At 44.3% G+C, this 15,374-nt stretch overlaps 1 protein-coding gene across 28 annotated transcripts in view; it reads right to left on the reverse strand.

The window, feature by feature from the left end:
* ANK3 (ankyrin 3) overlaps positions 1 to 15,374 on the reverse strand; it is a 595,175-nt gene that overhangs the window by 151,933 nt on the left and 427,868 nt on the right. For all 28 annotated transcript variants that reach the window (XM_025202621.1, XM_025202614.1, XM_025202616.1 and 25 more), the window contains 2 exons: positions 6,837 to 7,034; positions 3,903 to 4,001 (listed from right to left, as the gene is read on the reverse strand). In XM_025202621.1, coding sequence (XP_025058406.1) covers positions 3,903 to 4,001; positions 6,837 to 7,034 — 297 coding nt within the window. The remainder of the gene's footprint in view (positions 1 to 3,902; positions 4,002 to 6,836; positions 7,035 to 15,374) is intronic.

Genomic DNA, 15,374 nt, shown 5'->3' on the forward strand with positions numbered 1-15,374 from the left:
TCCTGAATGCCCTTGCTGAGCCAAGGGGGTTTCTGAGCACTCTTACTCTCCTTGCTTCTCTCAGGGACTGTTACCCTTTGGGCCTGGAGGATCGCCCCCTTAAGGTATGACCATCCGTCATGGACTCCCATCTCCTCTACCTTCTGGGCCCTCAGTGCCTGCCCCACTAATCTCTGAAGCTCATTGAAGTTGGCCCTTCTGAAGTCAAGGGCTTTAGTCTTGCTATAAGCCCTTGACATCTTGCGCTGGATAGTGAATTCCAGCAGGTGATGATCGCTATTGTCCAAGTGGTCAAAGACCTGCAGTCCCCTCACCAGGTGATCCCCAGTGGCCAGGGCCAGGTCCAGCAAGGCATTACCCCTAGTGGTGAAGGTCCTGTAATACAGCCAGGAACCTACATGAGCAGTCAGACCTGGTTGTCTGCTCCTCCCCGCAAATGTCTGGGTAGTTTAGGTCACCCATGACAATAACATCCCTTGACCTAACTGCCTCTATAAGCTGTGAGCTGACCGGAGAAGTCCCGGTCCAGCTCTTCCCCTGGTTGGGTGGTCTGTAGTAGACACCCACCGTAAGGTCCCTTTCGCCACGCCCCCCTTGTAGTTTGACCCACAGTGTCTCTACCCAACCCTCCTCTAAACTGAAGCTAATCCTTGATGATGTGAGTTGCTCTTTGACATAGAGCGCAACCCCCCTGCCTTTCCGCTCTGTCCTGACCCTTCTATATAGGGTGTATCCCCGAATGCCCACCGCCCAGTCATGGGTAGGGTCCCACCAGGTTTCTGTGAGCCCTACTAAGTCTAGATTCTTACTGACAATCAGGAGGTACAGTTCCTCCTGCTTGCTCCCCATACTACAAGCATTGGTGTAGAGGCACTTGAGGCCTCCTGAGGGTGCAGACCCCCCCCCCCTACTCCCAGGACGTTGTTGCTTACCTTTCTCTTGTCACCCTGCATGCTGGCGAAGCATCTTCTCTGCTCGGTGCGGCCCCTTCCCTGGCCTAGCTCATCCAAAGGTTGTTGGAGGCGGTGCCCCCTTACCTGGCCTAGCTCGTCTAAAGGTGATGATGTCAAGCTCAAGTCTGGTTAGTGGCCTGCACCAGAGGTGCAGGGCCCCAGAAGTCAGACTCCCCCTGCGCCTATCTCTTTGACAGTTGGCAGGCTTCATGGCCTGGCAGGGCCTAGCAGGCCTGCAGTACTGTTTTTCACCCTCCCATGCCCTAAGACAGACAGGCACAGCTGGAAGACTTCATGACCTCAGTAGGGCCTGACAGGTGTGCAGTAGTTCTTTTCACCCCCCTGCATCCTAAGAGAGAGACAGTTGCACAAGCACCCACGTCATTAGTTTTGCCAGTTAGCAGCCAGAGGTGCAGGGTCCCAGAAGCCAGACTCCCCCTGCACCTACCTCCTTGACAGCTGGCAGGCTTTGTGGCTGCAGCAGGGCCTAGCAGGCCTGCAGTTTTCACCTCCCTGTGCCTTAACACACACACAGTGTCACCTATGTCACGAGTTTTGCTTGTCATCAGCTTGAGGTGCAGTTTCCCAGAAACCCCTAAATCTATCTCCTTGAAACTTGGCAGATTTTGTGGCCTCAGCAGGGGCTACCATCCCTGCAGTTATCACCTCCCTGTGGCTTAACATACACATGTGTCAAGAGTTTTGCTTTCAGGACTTTGAGGTACAGTTTCTCAGAAACCTCTGCACCTATCACCTTGAAACTTGGCTGACTCCATGCTCTCAGCAAAGTCTGACATCCCTGTGATTTTCATCTGAATCAGCCACAAAACAACAAAGTTATAGATATTGCATTTTTTCCCCATTACACCCTATGGCCGAATCTCTGAATCGCCAAATCTTTTCCAAATCTTTTCTGAATCGATTCAGCTGAATTGAATCAGAAAAGCAATTCGGATCTCTGAATCAAATCAGATGAATCCGAATCATCTGAATCGAATAGTTGAAGCCCCACTTACCTTCTGCAGAGCACGAAAAGCAGGAAGGAACGCGTGCGGCAAAAGCACCACGACAACTTATCAGCCGCGCTTATATACAGCTGGGGCTGGGCAGCATGGGCTGGAGATGCCACCCGGCAGAAATAAAAAGCTGCCCCAAGGATGCAGTGGGGTGGCAGACGAATGGAGGCTCGAGGAGGAAGCCCACACCCTGAGGGGCTCAGCTGCTGCATTGGGCAGTGTGGGAAGCTGGGGGCGGAGCCTGGAGAGGTTCCGACAGCGGAGCCGATGGCAGAGTCGGCAGCAACGCCGACAGCAGAGCCTGCAGTAAAGCCGGCAGCAATGCCGGCAGAGGAGCCGACAGCGGAGCCAACAGCAGAGCCGACGGCAGAGTCGGCAGTGACGCCGGCAGCAGAGCCTGCAGCAAAACCGGCAGAAGAGCCGGTATCAACGCCGGCGGAGGAGCCGGCAGAGACGCCTACAGCAGGGCTTGCAGCGAAGCCGGTAGCGAAGCCGGCAGCAAAGCCGGCATAGGCTCCAGCAGCAACATCTGCAGCAGAGCCAACAGCAGAGCCGGCAGAGGGGCCAGTTACAGAATCAGCAAAAGCAGAGTTGGGCAAGCCAACAAAGGGGTCAACTTGCAAGCCGGCAGTGAAGCTTCGGAGAGGAGGTAACAGGGGCGTGGCCAATGGGAACCCCATCAGGTATCGCCGTGGAGGGCGGCAGAAGACCGCAAGTGGGGATGGAACAAGCGGCAGACAGGCCCCATTAGAGTCCTAGGATAAATGACTGGGACTCAATACCTGAGCGGGGCAAGCAACCAGGGCTAGGTACCTAGGCACAGGGGGATCCACGGGGCCCATAGGCTAAGGGCACCTTTCGTGTTCTCCTGGCCCACTGGCCGCATTGCTTCAGCTATCACGGTGGTGGGAACTGCACGCTCAAGTCACAGGGTGATTGGGATAGGGCGCTAGGGATTCGGATTAGTGGGACCCAGGTCTGAGGACTTCAAAGTCTGCACATCGAGTCATGACCTGAAGACACTGACGCGTGGCTGGCGGGCTGCGGGAAGAGGTCGGGTGGAGCCAAGAACACCAAAGGGCCCGAAGACTGGCAACCCAAGGTGGCAAGTGGCCGGGGTGTAGGGGAGGTCGGAGCCCTGTGAGTGCCCGCTGGGAGGTGTGACGACCCTGGAGGCTGCCTTGAAGGGGAACCCCTCCACTGAGGTACCATTCAAAGTCATGGCGGGAAAGTCAAGGGGATCCCCTGACGTCAGCCGGGGTAGTCTTTGGGGTCCACCCGCAAGCCCAGAACATGCTCGCAGGTGCCATTGGCAGCGCTTTTTACACGGGTTGCACTGGCAAGCTCAGGGGGTGCATGAACACCCTACGTGTCACCAATGCCTAGTGATCTGTGAGTGGCAGACTCCTGGGCTCCCAACTGTTGCTCTTCACAGCACTCTCTGGGTATTGCTATTCCTAGATCATCCCTAACCACTACTTATTCATACTCTTGAAAATCTCTAAGGAAGGAGTTTCCACAACTTTCCAAGGCAGCCTATTGCACTACCTCACTGTTCTAATAGTGAAGAAGCTTTCCTTTTATCCAAACTAAACCTTTGCTGCAGTTTCATGCTGTTGATATGCATCCTACTCTGTCAAGAGGGGGAAAATGTGTTCTAGTTTTGTGGCAGCCCTTCAAATAGTTGAAGACTGCTATTATGTTCCTTCTTAATCACCTTTTCTGCAAGTTGAACAGCCTCAATACACCAACTGAATATTGGTGGATTTCATGCTGTTGTATGCTTATTAGTTAACTGGATCTATACAAGTGTAAAACTGAAGTAACAATGAGTCAAACCTATAGATTTTAAACATTTCCTTTAGGTAATACCATGTGTATTCTCTGCATTTTTAATATACGTGTATTTATACAGTAGTGTGGTTAATCATACCTTTGTTTGTGCATCAGTAACAGCCCCTTGGTTAACAAGAACCTCTGCTACGTTTACTCGGTCCTCTTGAGCAGCCAGGTGAAGCGGTGTCAATCCACTCTGCAAATTAGGTGCAACAAGTGATCATCTTGCAATGGAGACATATTAATATTATAAGCCCAATTCTACCCTGAGTAAGACTTAAGAAGTCCTACTAATTTAATGTATCTTGTAAATGAGGATAAAATTTCTGTCTCTCTCGTGTTTACTGGTTGCTTGTTGATATAAAAAACACTAAAATTTATACCCAGCAAGCTAACATTTCAAATACAACATGCACCATTTATACAGGGAAACTTTCTTTTTGTTACATTACATTAAGGCAGCATATTATATTTTACCATTTTCAGCCAAAAACCTCAGGGTTATTTTGTTGTTTTTGTTATTTTGCCCCCTGGATATGAATGAGAGCAACAAATGTTTGTTTACATATCTGCTATTTTCTAGAGGCAATATGCACACAGATTTAAATCCTTCCATTTACAATTTCCCCATAATTGTTCTATTTGAACAACACTTGGGTTGGAAATGTTTCCCTTAGCAAGGGGAAGCAATCAAAGCTAGAGATTACTAAAAACCTCATTTTAATTTCTTGGGGAGGGTGGAGGTAATTCTTTGATTTCATCCTTGAGTCTTCTTGTCCTGTAAAAACTGAAGTCCTTGCTTTAACAACCTTATAATCCTATCGTCTATGGAGAGTCATTCAAAAAGCCTGAGCCTGAATTGATTAAATCTTTGCAGGTTAGGCTAACCTGGATAGGCTAAAACAGTTTGTAACTATACAGGCTAGGGACAGACATTACACATAAATCGGTTTAAGACTATTCTGAGGGAGTACATATAGGAAGAGCAAACAGGTTAACTCCCCAAAGAAAGGAGCTCTTTTCCCTCCCTGATGATGTTTTCTCAGTGCATGTTCTCCTCCATTCCTTTCAGCCACAAAGGCCTTTAAATGACTTCCCTCTCTGAGCTAAATCTCTGTTACTTTTCTGCTGTTCAGGATGCTTGTAGGTCATAATGACTAGAGACAGACATTACACATAAACCAGTTTAAGTGATCAGAAACTGGTTTAAACCTGTAACAGAACAGATGTTCAGTACACATTAACCAGTTTGAAAATGGCTGAAACCAGTTTGAGATAAACCTGGTTGAATGTAGTATCAGACTTAACTGATTTGGCTCAAACGGGTTTTATGCAATGTCTTTCCCAGACCCCTTGCTGGTTTAAGATAAATCAGACTCCCCCAGCATCCCGGCATAATCTCTGGCTGGGCGAGGCTCTCTGCTCCACATCAGGGCTGGCCCCTCCCCTCTGTTGCCTTGCTGGAGCTCAGCAGTCTCTGCAGGCATCTGCCTGGTTTCTGCTTAGGGAGTTGTTAGCATTTATCAGCCCATCAACAAAAAAAACAGCCTCTCTCATTAGTTCAAGCTCTTTTTAAACAACTTTTTCCAAGGAAGAAATGAAGGGACATTGCCAGCTACCTGATGATTAGCTTCAAAAGCCCCTAAGCTGTCTCCCACAGCACAGACCATAGCCAGCATGTGATATGCTAGCTAATGCTGAGAGTTGTTTGTGTAAGGCAGAGGGGGGGGGGAATCCCTGCCTGAGCAGGGAGTGGTGTGGGGGGGGAGCAGGTGGAAGCCAGGCAGACCCTGCTGTACCTGCAGTATCTGCCGGAGCTGCAGCCAAGGAGCAGAAGGGTGGGGGGCATCCCTGCTGGGCTGGAGCAGAGAGCAGAGCCCCATCCAGAGTTGCAAAGCAACTGGAATGCTGGAGGGCTCTGATTTAACGTAAACCAGGAAAGGGTCTGGGACAGACATTGCATAAACTGGTTTGAGCCAAATCAGTTAAGTCTGATACTACAGTTAAATTCCCTTTCTGTTTTCCAGGATAAATATTAGGCCTGTATTTGCTTTGGATTCAGATTCATCCAATTCAGGGGACATGGATTCAATTCAGTGATTCAAATCACTGTCCCAAATCAATTGGTCTGAATCTGGCAGAGCCCCCCATGCAGTGTGGGGCAGTGGGGATCACTCTTGATGGTGCTGGGAGAAAGGGTGGGGGTCAGGGTGTGTTTCAGGGGGGCTAGGGGAGCAGGCAGGGGCTGGGGCCTGGTGGGGGTCACTCCATGGTCCCCTCCCCCCTCCTCCAGCCCCCCTTCCCTCCAATTACTGGCACAGATCTCCAAATCTTTCTCCGAATCTTTTCTGAACCAATTCGGAGGCTTTGAATCGATTTGGATCTTTTTATTGGTCTCCCAATTTGATTTGGATTCAGAGATCTGGCTGCTGAATTGAGCCGAATCTCCTCCAAACCAAATCAGCACCTGAAGCTTCACATAGCCCTAATAAATAACAGTAAAACCAGGGGTTTAAAGTTGCACGCCAGGGCAATTCCAGTCACTTTCATTAATTTACAAAATCTCAGAGAATCATATTGCTATTATTCAATGATAAATCAGTTTTCCTTTACAAGGAAAGGAACCTTTTAAGGTTACATGCTTAATGGGCAGGCACGTGTATAGAGCTCATAAATATAACAAGTCAACCTCACTAACCACCTGGAGTTAAGAAGAAATTTCCCCAGGGGCATGTTATGCAAAACTGTCTTTTGTGGAAAAGGGAAGAGGAGGGTTTACATAGTAATCTGAAGCATCTGGTATTGGTCCTTGTCAAAGACTGGATACAAGAAAAAATGGACAATTGGTTTGATGTGATATGGTACTTGCTCTGTTCTGTTCTCTCTGCTAGAAGTAATGATGGTATTGATTCAAACAGCTGCTGTGCTTTTTGAAATTCAGAGAATCAGAAAAGGTAAACTTCCCTTTCCAGGCTCCCTTGTTGTTATGATTCTACACTTTTACCTTGAGCAGAAAAGAAAGAAAAATTACCTTGTTGCTAAGATTCATATTAGCATTTCTAGTAAGGAGTAATGACACCATGTCCACATGGCCCTCCTGGGCTGCAAGATGAACAGGAGCAATACCCTGTCTGGTTACAGCATTAGCGTCAGCACCATATTCAAGCAATGTTGTTGCTATATCCATCTGGTTTTTCTTGGCAGCTATATGCAGTGGAGTATAACCATTCTGTCAACACAAAACATTTGATTACAGGCTCATCTGTGAAATACAGTGATTATTACCTTTCTGTATTTATGTGATTTTACAATGTTAAATAATCAGTTCTAAAAGTTTAGCCTTGCATGACTGAGCTTAACTGTGGACCATACTAAAAAGGGTCACTTTAGAGCTTTAATAAATAGTCTTTTTTAGAGTTTTGCATTAAAATAAGGGAATTCTGGGAAGTCTGAATGACACTGAATGAGAGTGATGAACATTAAGGGTATGGACAACCGTATTTTTTAGCCGCTTTAAAAGGGGAGGGGGAACTCATAGCAGCTGTTATGACGCAACTTGGTACATATGCATAAGCCTATAATGATACAAGTTAGCTGAACTGCTTCCCCTTTGACCCCAAATGAAACAGGGTTAAAGTTATATTGGTTTTGCTATGGAATCATGCAGATGTAACTTATATCATATCAGTATATCTTTTGATACTGATACAGTTTTATGTCTGTCTATACCCTGATATAGTGCAATAAAGTCTACAATGACTTCAAATATTTCATAGATATTTGCTACTTTTCCTTAAAGGTCCAGATACATTTCATCTCTATAACAAAGTGGGTGGAGATATGGGATCATATCTTCTAACTTAAAACCACTGCTAGGGTTTAGGGAGGTTTTTTGCTTTTCCTGGTATGAATCAAAAAAGTATATATGCAAACTAGGATCAGTCTTGTAACATATACTTCACTAAAAATATTCCTCTCATCTTGTTGTTAAGGCAGTTTTAGATACCCTATCCAAAAAAAGCTCAAAGAATGGTTCAACATGAAATTATTGTTTTGTCTTTATCATTTCATTCTTTTCCTGCTCCTAATTCATCCATTCAGGTAATTCCAGGATGACCATCACAATCTAAATGCAGGGTAAAGGATACAGAATAATTTAAAGTGCCAAAAGAAAGGAGAGAATTTGGGAGAACATCTGTAATCTGGTTCATTTAGGCATTCATTAAATCAATGTGCATAAATCAGCAAGATACACTTAAGAATAATGGATCAAATACAGAGATTAAAACACTGGTCAGGGGCATGACCAGTCTTTGAATGCAAATTGATAGTTACAGGGGTGTACTTTGTAGCCATGTTGGTCTGAAACAAAAAGACATACAAAAAACTAGAAATCTTAATTCCAAAATGATACTTTTTATTAGACCAACTGGAAAATGGCAAGAAAACTGTCCTTTTCTGCAAGCTTTTGGGATCAAAGTCCCTTCATCAGGCTCTGGGAAAAGTGTAGATGGTACAAGATGGTAAAAAGTCCCCATCTGTAGGAAATAAACCTCATTTTTGCACAGAGGGAGCTGAAGATGGAAGTCTGTCCCTCTGGGTCCATGAGAGTGTCTTTGTGATCGATAGTTACTGCAGCCAATCCTGTCAGTCTTTTGGAAATATCATATTAATCTTTAGAATTATAAGGGAGTGTATTTGTGCGTGCATGTGTGTATGTCTGTGTCTGTGTGCATGCATGCAAACTCATTAGTACATACATGTGAGACTGAGGTTAAAGGAGTAGAACTCATTTAATATTCTCACAGGTGAAAGCTATCTATGATGTGTGGAAACAAGAGTCCTACCTTCCAGACCCTGCTGAAACCCAGTCTTCTACTTGTTCAGTGGTGCTGAGATGAAAACCCAGACCAAGATATCTTTAAACTCCTATGGTTTTAGTTTCAACCTATTACCCTTTCAGATTTTAAGCTGTTCCGGGAGGCATTATACTGCCTATCTTTGATGAGTAATTCAGTGTCCTTTTGTGGCTGTCAGTTGCATCTCCTTTGGAGAGGAATTTGCTATTTTACACAGTAGGGAGGGAAGGTAGGGCTAGGTAGGGAAATGGCCAGAGGGACAGCTGAACAGTATTAGGTAGGCATTTAGATCTGTTGTGCTGTGATGCAGACAGGAGTAAGGAATAATAAAGGCATATATAGTCATATCAATACTTAATTATTATCAATCCTGAAGTCAGAATAATTTGCATTAATTCAAAATACAGGAAGTTCTATAACATTAATGTTCGGATCCTACAGCTAAATGTAGGTGATGGACTACAATGCTCACATGAAGCTTCTGTAAAGTCAGACTCTGCATGGCACAAAAATCTGCCTGAATTATTCTGTGTAAGTAAGAATGGTTCCTTCCAGGTCCTACATGTGTGCTGAGGTCTGAAAACCTCTAAAATACAATGTTGCCATACATGATATATTCTACCCAAAAATGATGTTAAAAGAACATATTAAAAGTCAAGCACTCAAAAGCAGGAAAATGACAGAATCAGGGTTGCCTGTGCTCAAGCACTATCATCCAATCTTTAATTACATGATCATTTATTGTTGTTCCACAGACTCCTTCCTCAGAACAGGGAATTCTTTCTTAATGAACAACTACCCCATATTTTGTTTTCTTTCTCCTTGTTGTGTAATGTGTGGCCTTAGACTCTATTTACTGCACACTATATGAACCCTACAATGTTGAAGACAGGATTATTAATTTCTTCATTGTCTTTTCTGTTGTGCTTATCACTATAGTATCTAAATGCTATCCATACATTAATGAATGTACTTTCACTACATCCCTGCAAGTAAAGGAGGGGATTATGATCTCCATGTTAACTGAGAGAAACACAGATCAAAGTCAAAAGTATCCTCTAATTTTAAATAATCAATCTGTGATGCCTTGGATTTAATAATTTCAGCTACTTAACATTGCATATCACTTTATGTGTTAAAAAGCAGCTCTTGTTGACTTCAATTGCAGCTATGAGAGCTGAACCCTTCTACAAATCAGACCCCAGGGCCTCAATAGTAAATGAGGTACACAAAAGTCCACACAGAAGTGACCATTTTTGCCCAATCTGGCCCCTGAAAGCACTTTACAGCCATGACCAAACACATGTGCACAGCTGCAAAGCACTTTAAAAGGGCCCCGTCTCACAACAATGTGAACCCTTATGGCATGAGGGTTCAAACAAAGATGCACCAAAATGGAGCACCTTCAGTAAATTGTGTCTGCATGTGCCAGGAGCAGGGCTGGGCTGACACAGCTCAGCCTTGCTCTCAGTGCTGTCTTTAGAATGGAAGGTGGGGAAGGGAAGGGAGGGATTTTAGTGTGGAGTTTTTCATCCAGTGCTGGAGGGTGGGGTGGTGGATTGGAGCCACTGCTCTTCTGTCTGCACCTAAAATTAGTTTAACTTTGGTTTAAATGAGCATAACACAGAAACTCTATACCCAAAGTCGGGACAGAATTCTGTCCTCCAGGGCTGCCTGTGCTATGAAACCATCCTTTCCCTTCCTGTAGTCCCACAGTTCATTCACATCCCACTTTCTAACTTCTGTAGTAAGTGAAGCAAGAGACCTACAAATAATATTTTTCTTCATTATGCAACCAGATAATGGAATAAATATTGGAATGAATATTCCAAGACATGAACCTTAAAATGTTCTTTTATATAGTAATTTTGTCTGTAACCTCCTGTTTACAGAAGAACAAAATTAAAAACCAAACTAGGTGACTTCAGTTGAAACCTTGAGTTCTACCGCACTACATCTGCCACTCAACCTACAGAAAAGTGAAAGCAGTAGTAGGTTTTTATCTTTCTGTGGCCTGTCACTGGAAGTGGACATGACATTGTGCTTTGTCAGAGATAGTGGTGACAGGAGAAAAATAGTAAGATTCCACTATTTCTATTTGGGATTCTGGAGCACAGTGTGTTAGTGGTTATAGTTCCTTCTGTCTGTTTTTTTCACCTGAATTATTTTTACCCCATCCTCTCCAACATGTCTCTGTTGTATCCCTATTCTGTATCCTGGTCTCTTTATTCAGTCCTATTTTGTTACGTAGGCTCCACTTTTCATTCTAGGCCTAGCCTCATACCTCAAGACTCCACAGCACAATCCCACTTTTCCACTATTCCCAGCTCAACCCCCTCTCCAACCTTCTCCGCAACCCCCTCTCCAAGCTTCAATTCCTGCCTCTCTTCCAGCTCCTCCTCAAATCTGTTTGCTCAGTCACTCCACTTCCCTCTCACAGCTATTCATCCAGTCTCAGGCTTCTCCCCACATCTACTGGCTTTTTGGGCATTTATACATGTGCTCTAGGAGTGGGGAGGTGGGGGAAGGGGATGCCTTAATTAGAGCAGCTCTGAGAGCTACTCTAATTAAAGTGCCCGGAGCATCATGTGTATCAGCATCCCCCGTGTAAAAAATGGTGGCAGGGGCACTTTAACTAAAGCTCATTGGACAAGCTTTAGTTAAAGCACCCCCACTGCCATTTTTCAGTGCAGGGATGCTGATATACGTGACACATGGTAATTGCCGCACTCCAGCAGATTCAATCGAGCCTGTTCTGATGCACTGTAATTACAGCGTGTCGGAGTAGCCTTCCTGCACATGTGTAGGTGCCCACAGTTCCCTATTTCCATAACTCTGAATACTAATCTCCTTAACCAGCCAGTCCCAGCCTCCCTCAACCCCAATTCCAGTTTCCCTTCCCACCATTGCAGTCTTTAGTATGGTCCTATACTTAAGCTCTTGTCATAATCTACCCTCTCCCCTCACCACACACACTCATACACTGTCTGGTTCCTGATTTTTTTTCTGTAAAATTAGGCAGTTTTGGTCTTCATCCTAGATTTAACTGGGGCACAGGAGAGAAAATATTCTTGTTCCTAGTCTTGGTTCCCAATCCCAAAGCAACCAACCCCAAACTATAGTTGAAGGGAAGATCCCACTTAGACTCTACCTGTTGCATGTTCAGTGAGGGTGGACTCTGAAGAATTTAGCTGTGTGTGTGTGCATGTGTGTGTGTGTGTGTGTGTTTGCGTGCATGCCTGTGAGTGTGTATTTAGACTCGGTTTAAACATACTTTGGGATAAGCTAGTCTCGCATGTGATTTGGCACTTACTAAAGAAAGGATTAAATAGTAGAACATAGGTTATAAATACTGTTTTAACAAGGTTTTTCCAATGTGTTAGACACCAGTTTAGCTGAGACAGTGGATGAATTGAATGCAAATCTTGGGATCAGTACTCAACTCAGTGTTCTAAACCCTGCAGTAAAAAATTACTGTACATTTAAAAAAAAATCTTGCCCTGACCTCAGTACTTTAGTATCAGTTAGCACTAAAGGAATGAATTGACTATCTTTGTGCCTGGAGAGCAGAATAATTAATTGGTGCAGATTGCAGTCCTTCTGATAGAAGTGCACTATAATATAAAACTGAACTTCCTGAGCATAGTTGAGAATATGCTCAAAAGTGCATATATATGCCTAATCATCTGCAATGAATCCCTGAATCATCTGGCACAAAATATAAAGCGGGGTGGGGGGGGGTGAGGAAGAAGAAGCACAGAAACTAGCAATTCTATTTGCATTTTGAAAAGATAGTACATTTTCATACAAGTCAAATTTTAAGCATTAAAACTGAACAACTGGAAAATTGTATGCATGTGTCTAGTAACAGCATAAACAACTGAGTCTTTACATTTAAAGGTAAAGGTTGTGAAACTGGGATTTTTTATATTTTACAAAATGCCAATGTGTTTTCAGATATTTTTCAGCAAAATAGATGGGTGTTACCCAGTGATGCAGGAAGTTCTAGATTGCCAAAAGAAAGCAGAGAGGGTACTGAAAAATTGAAGATGAGTTTATTCTCAATCTGCATGTCAATCCTTATCATAAGGACCACAGCGAATAGATTTAAGGAAAATGTTTGGAGAAAAAGTGTGTTGTTATTCTGCTTCTCAGGGAAAAGGTAAAAAAGGGATGAGTTTACGGATGGAAGAAAAACGAGAACAATTGTAAACTGCTGAAGAGAAATAGAGGCACTGTAAAATGGGTGATCAACTAAAATGATCTACTACCCAAAAAAACTTTGTACAAAGAATAATTAGTACAGTCAGGTACAGAAACATCAGCCATAACTGTCTATCCCCATTTTTATATATATTAGGGGTCTGGGAGTACTACTGAACATCTCCCATATTCTTTTTTTGATCATGTTTTTTATGGAAACACTGCAACACCAGTGTGACAGGCCAATTAAAAAATCAGTTGTAGCGGGAATAAGACAACTGTTGGAAAAGTTGACTGCAGTGTTATTGATGATATATATATATATCATCAATAACATTACACATTTATGTACAAAAGGGTGGAAATTCATCAGCCATGATCACATCATCTATCAGTTGACTGCACAGAATGGTGCCTAAAGCAGTAGACTTGCTATTACTAATTGCATTGAGTATTGTTGTGCAACTCAGTGCATTGCTGTGGCTCGCTTGCTGTAAAATACTAACAAATGTTTTGTTTTAAGAAGGATCACAGCTGGCACCAAAACCCCAAAGTGGCAGCTGCTAATCTGTTTGGTTACAGATGGGTGGATATGGTGACCTAATACATGATTCTGCTTATTTTAAGCTGTAATTTTATCATTTTGGTTTAGGCTTAAAAAGCCTTTAGCTTTGGGTGCAGTCACAGTCCTTTCCCCTGCGGGAGGGCCACACTTCCTTGACGATCATTTCTTTCAGTACATCCTAGGTGAAAAGAGAAGAGTAAAAGAGATCACCCAAGTTCATTTCCTGGGGCACGATGTCGGAATATTACGAAAGACATTATTGATTTTAGGCTTTGCTATTGCTTCTGGCTTTCTGTGTAATTTCATTTCTGCATTGCAATACATAGGATGTGGCCTATGATTTATAATGGACTACATTTCCCTCTGAGATGGGGTGGGGGGTGGGGGTGGGGCAAAATAGCAGTTCTGGCTGGCAGCGAGACACCATTTCCCAGCAGCCCCTGCCTGTGTGGCTATACTATGATAGCACAAGGCCAGGGTTTCTATGGAGACTGGCTCCAGGAGCACTGGCAGGGCACGTAGCAGGGTGCACAGCTGTTTTGGAGCCTGGCTGGGATCTTGCAGAAGTGACTGCGTGAGTGGAGGCATGATCACTAGCCTGCATGCCCTTGCTTGGGGCATGCAGGCTGCAGAATGCAGCTCTGTCCCAGTTCTGGTCCATACAGTCACCACTGCAAAATCCCAGCCAGGCTCTGGAGCAGCTTTGCACCCTGCCACATGCCCTGCCAGCAGGGGCAGCACAGGGGGGGGCAGAGGGCTTGTGGGGGGCTATAACCACCCCAACATTCTCCATAAGCACCCCTCTCAGCAGCGCTGCCTGCCCTGCACAGGCAGCTGAATCTGTCCCACTCCCACTGCAGCACAGCTCCCCATTTACCACTCCACCAGGAAGAGGCTGGCATCATCGCTGCCTGCAGCGCTGCTGGGGCCGGTCTCCATGGACACCTCAACCCCATGCTATCACAGCATGGCTGCTGCTGGGGTCACCATGGAAACCAACCTCAGCCATGCAGGCAGGGGCTACTGGGAAATGGCATTCACTGCTAGCCAGATCTGGCCAATGGGTCAGACTTTGCCCGTCCCTGCTCTGAGAGATGCCTCCTCTTTAGCCATGAAGCAAGATTTTTTCATCATGTCTACATTTGTTCATGTTGTAAAGGAAGATAATAAAGAGAGGGGTTTTTGTCTGTGTATAACCCACCTTTTCCATAAACTCTTGAGCTATATTTTCAATGTTTGCTCTTTAGAAGAATGTTTAGGACTGTACCCATAACATTTGGGATGAGGTATTTATACTGTATCTGTTACATAAAACATGAGTCTGCTTCACCCCTATTTTATTTATTGACACTGCTACATTGGTAATTAATGTCAAATGAAGAACACTGCATTATCCTAGTGTCACTGAAGCCACATGATGCCACAGGAGACTCACAAGGATTTAGGGCTTTGGAACGTCTCACAGGTCTTCCTCCTTAAGTTTTGTATTCATCAGTCATTATTTTAAGGTTAATTCATTCCCATGTTAATCTCTATGTCTTTTCTTACCTGGATTCTTACATTATGCATCTCCAGTAGATTGCAGTCCATTCAGGACTATGGCTATTTTTTTCTATTTCTCAATAATCCAGTTCTACGGAAGTACTTATGAAGAATTTTAACAACTATGGAAGTTACCCTGACAGATCACACTCTAACGTTTTTCTTAAAAGCAAACTGACAAAGTGCAATCCTTGGTCTCTGCTGATCAAGAGGTTCCCTTCTGTTTCTCCTTGGCATAGATGTTAAAAGGAAGAAATAAAAAAAAGTATAAGAAAAGCAGGACCCCATATTTCATGGATTGAAACCCAAGCCCATGAGTTTTTCTAGACTATGCTGACTCATTTTACTTTTTTGTTATGAATCCTGTCTCTTTGCGGAAAAGATCAATTAAGTTCTTTTC

Source organism: Alligator sinensis, unplaced genomic scaffold, assembly GCF_000455745.1.
Source record: "Alligator sinensis unplaced genomic scaffold, ASM45574v1 scaffold674_1, whole genome shotgun sequence".
Classification (NCBI taxonomy): Eukaryota; Metazoa; Chordata; order Crocodylia; family Alligatoridae; genus Alligator; species Alligator sinensis.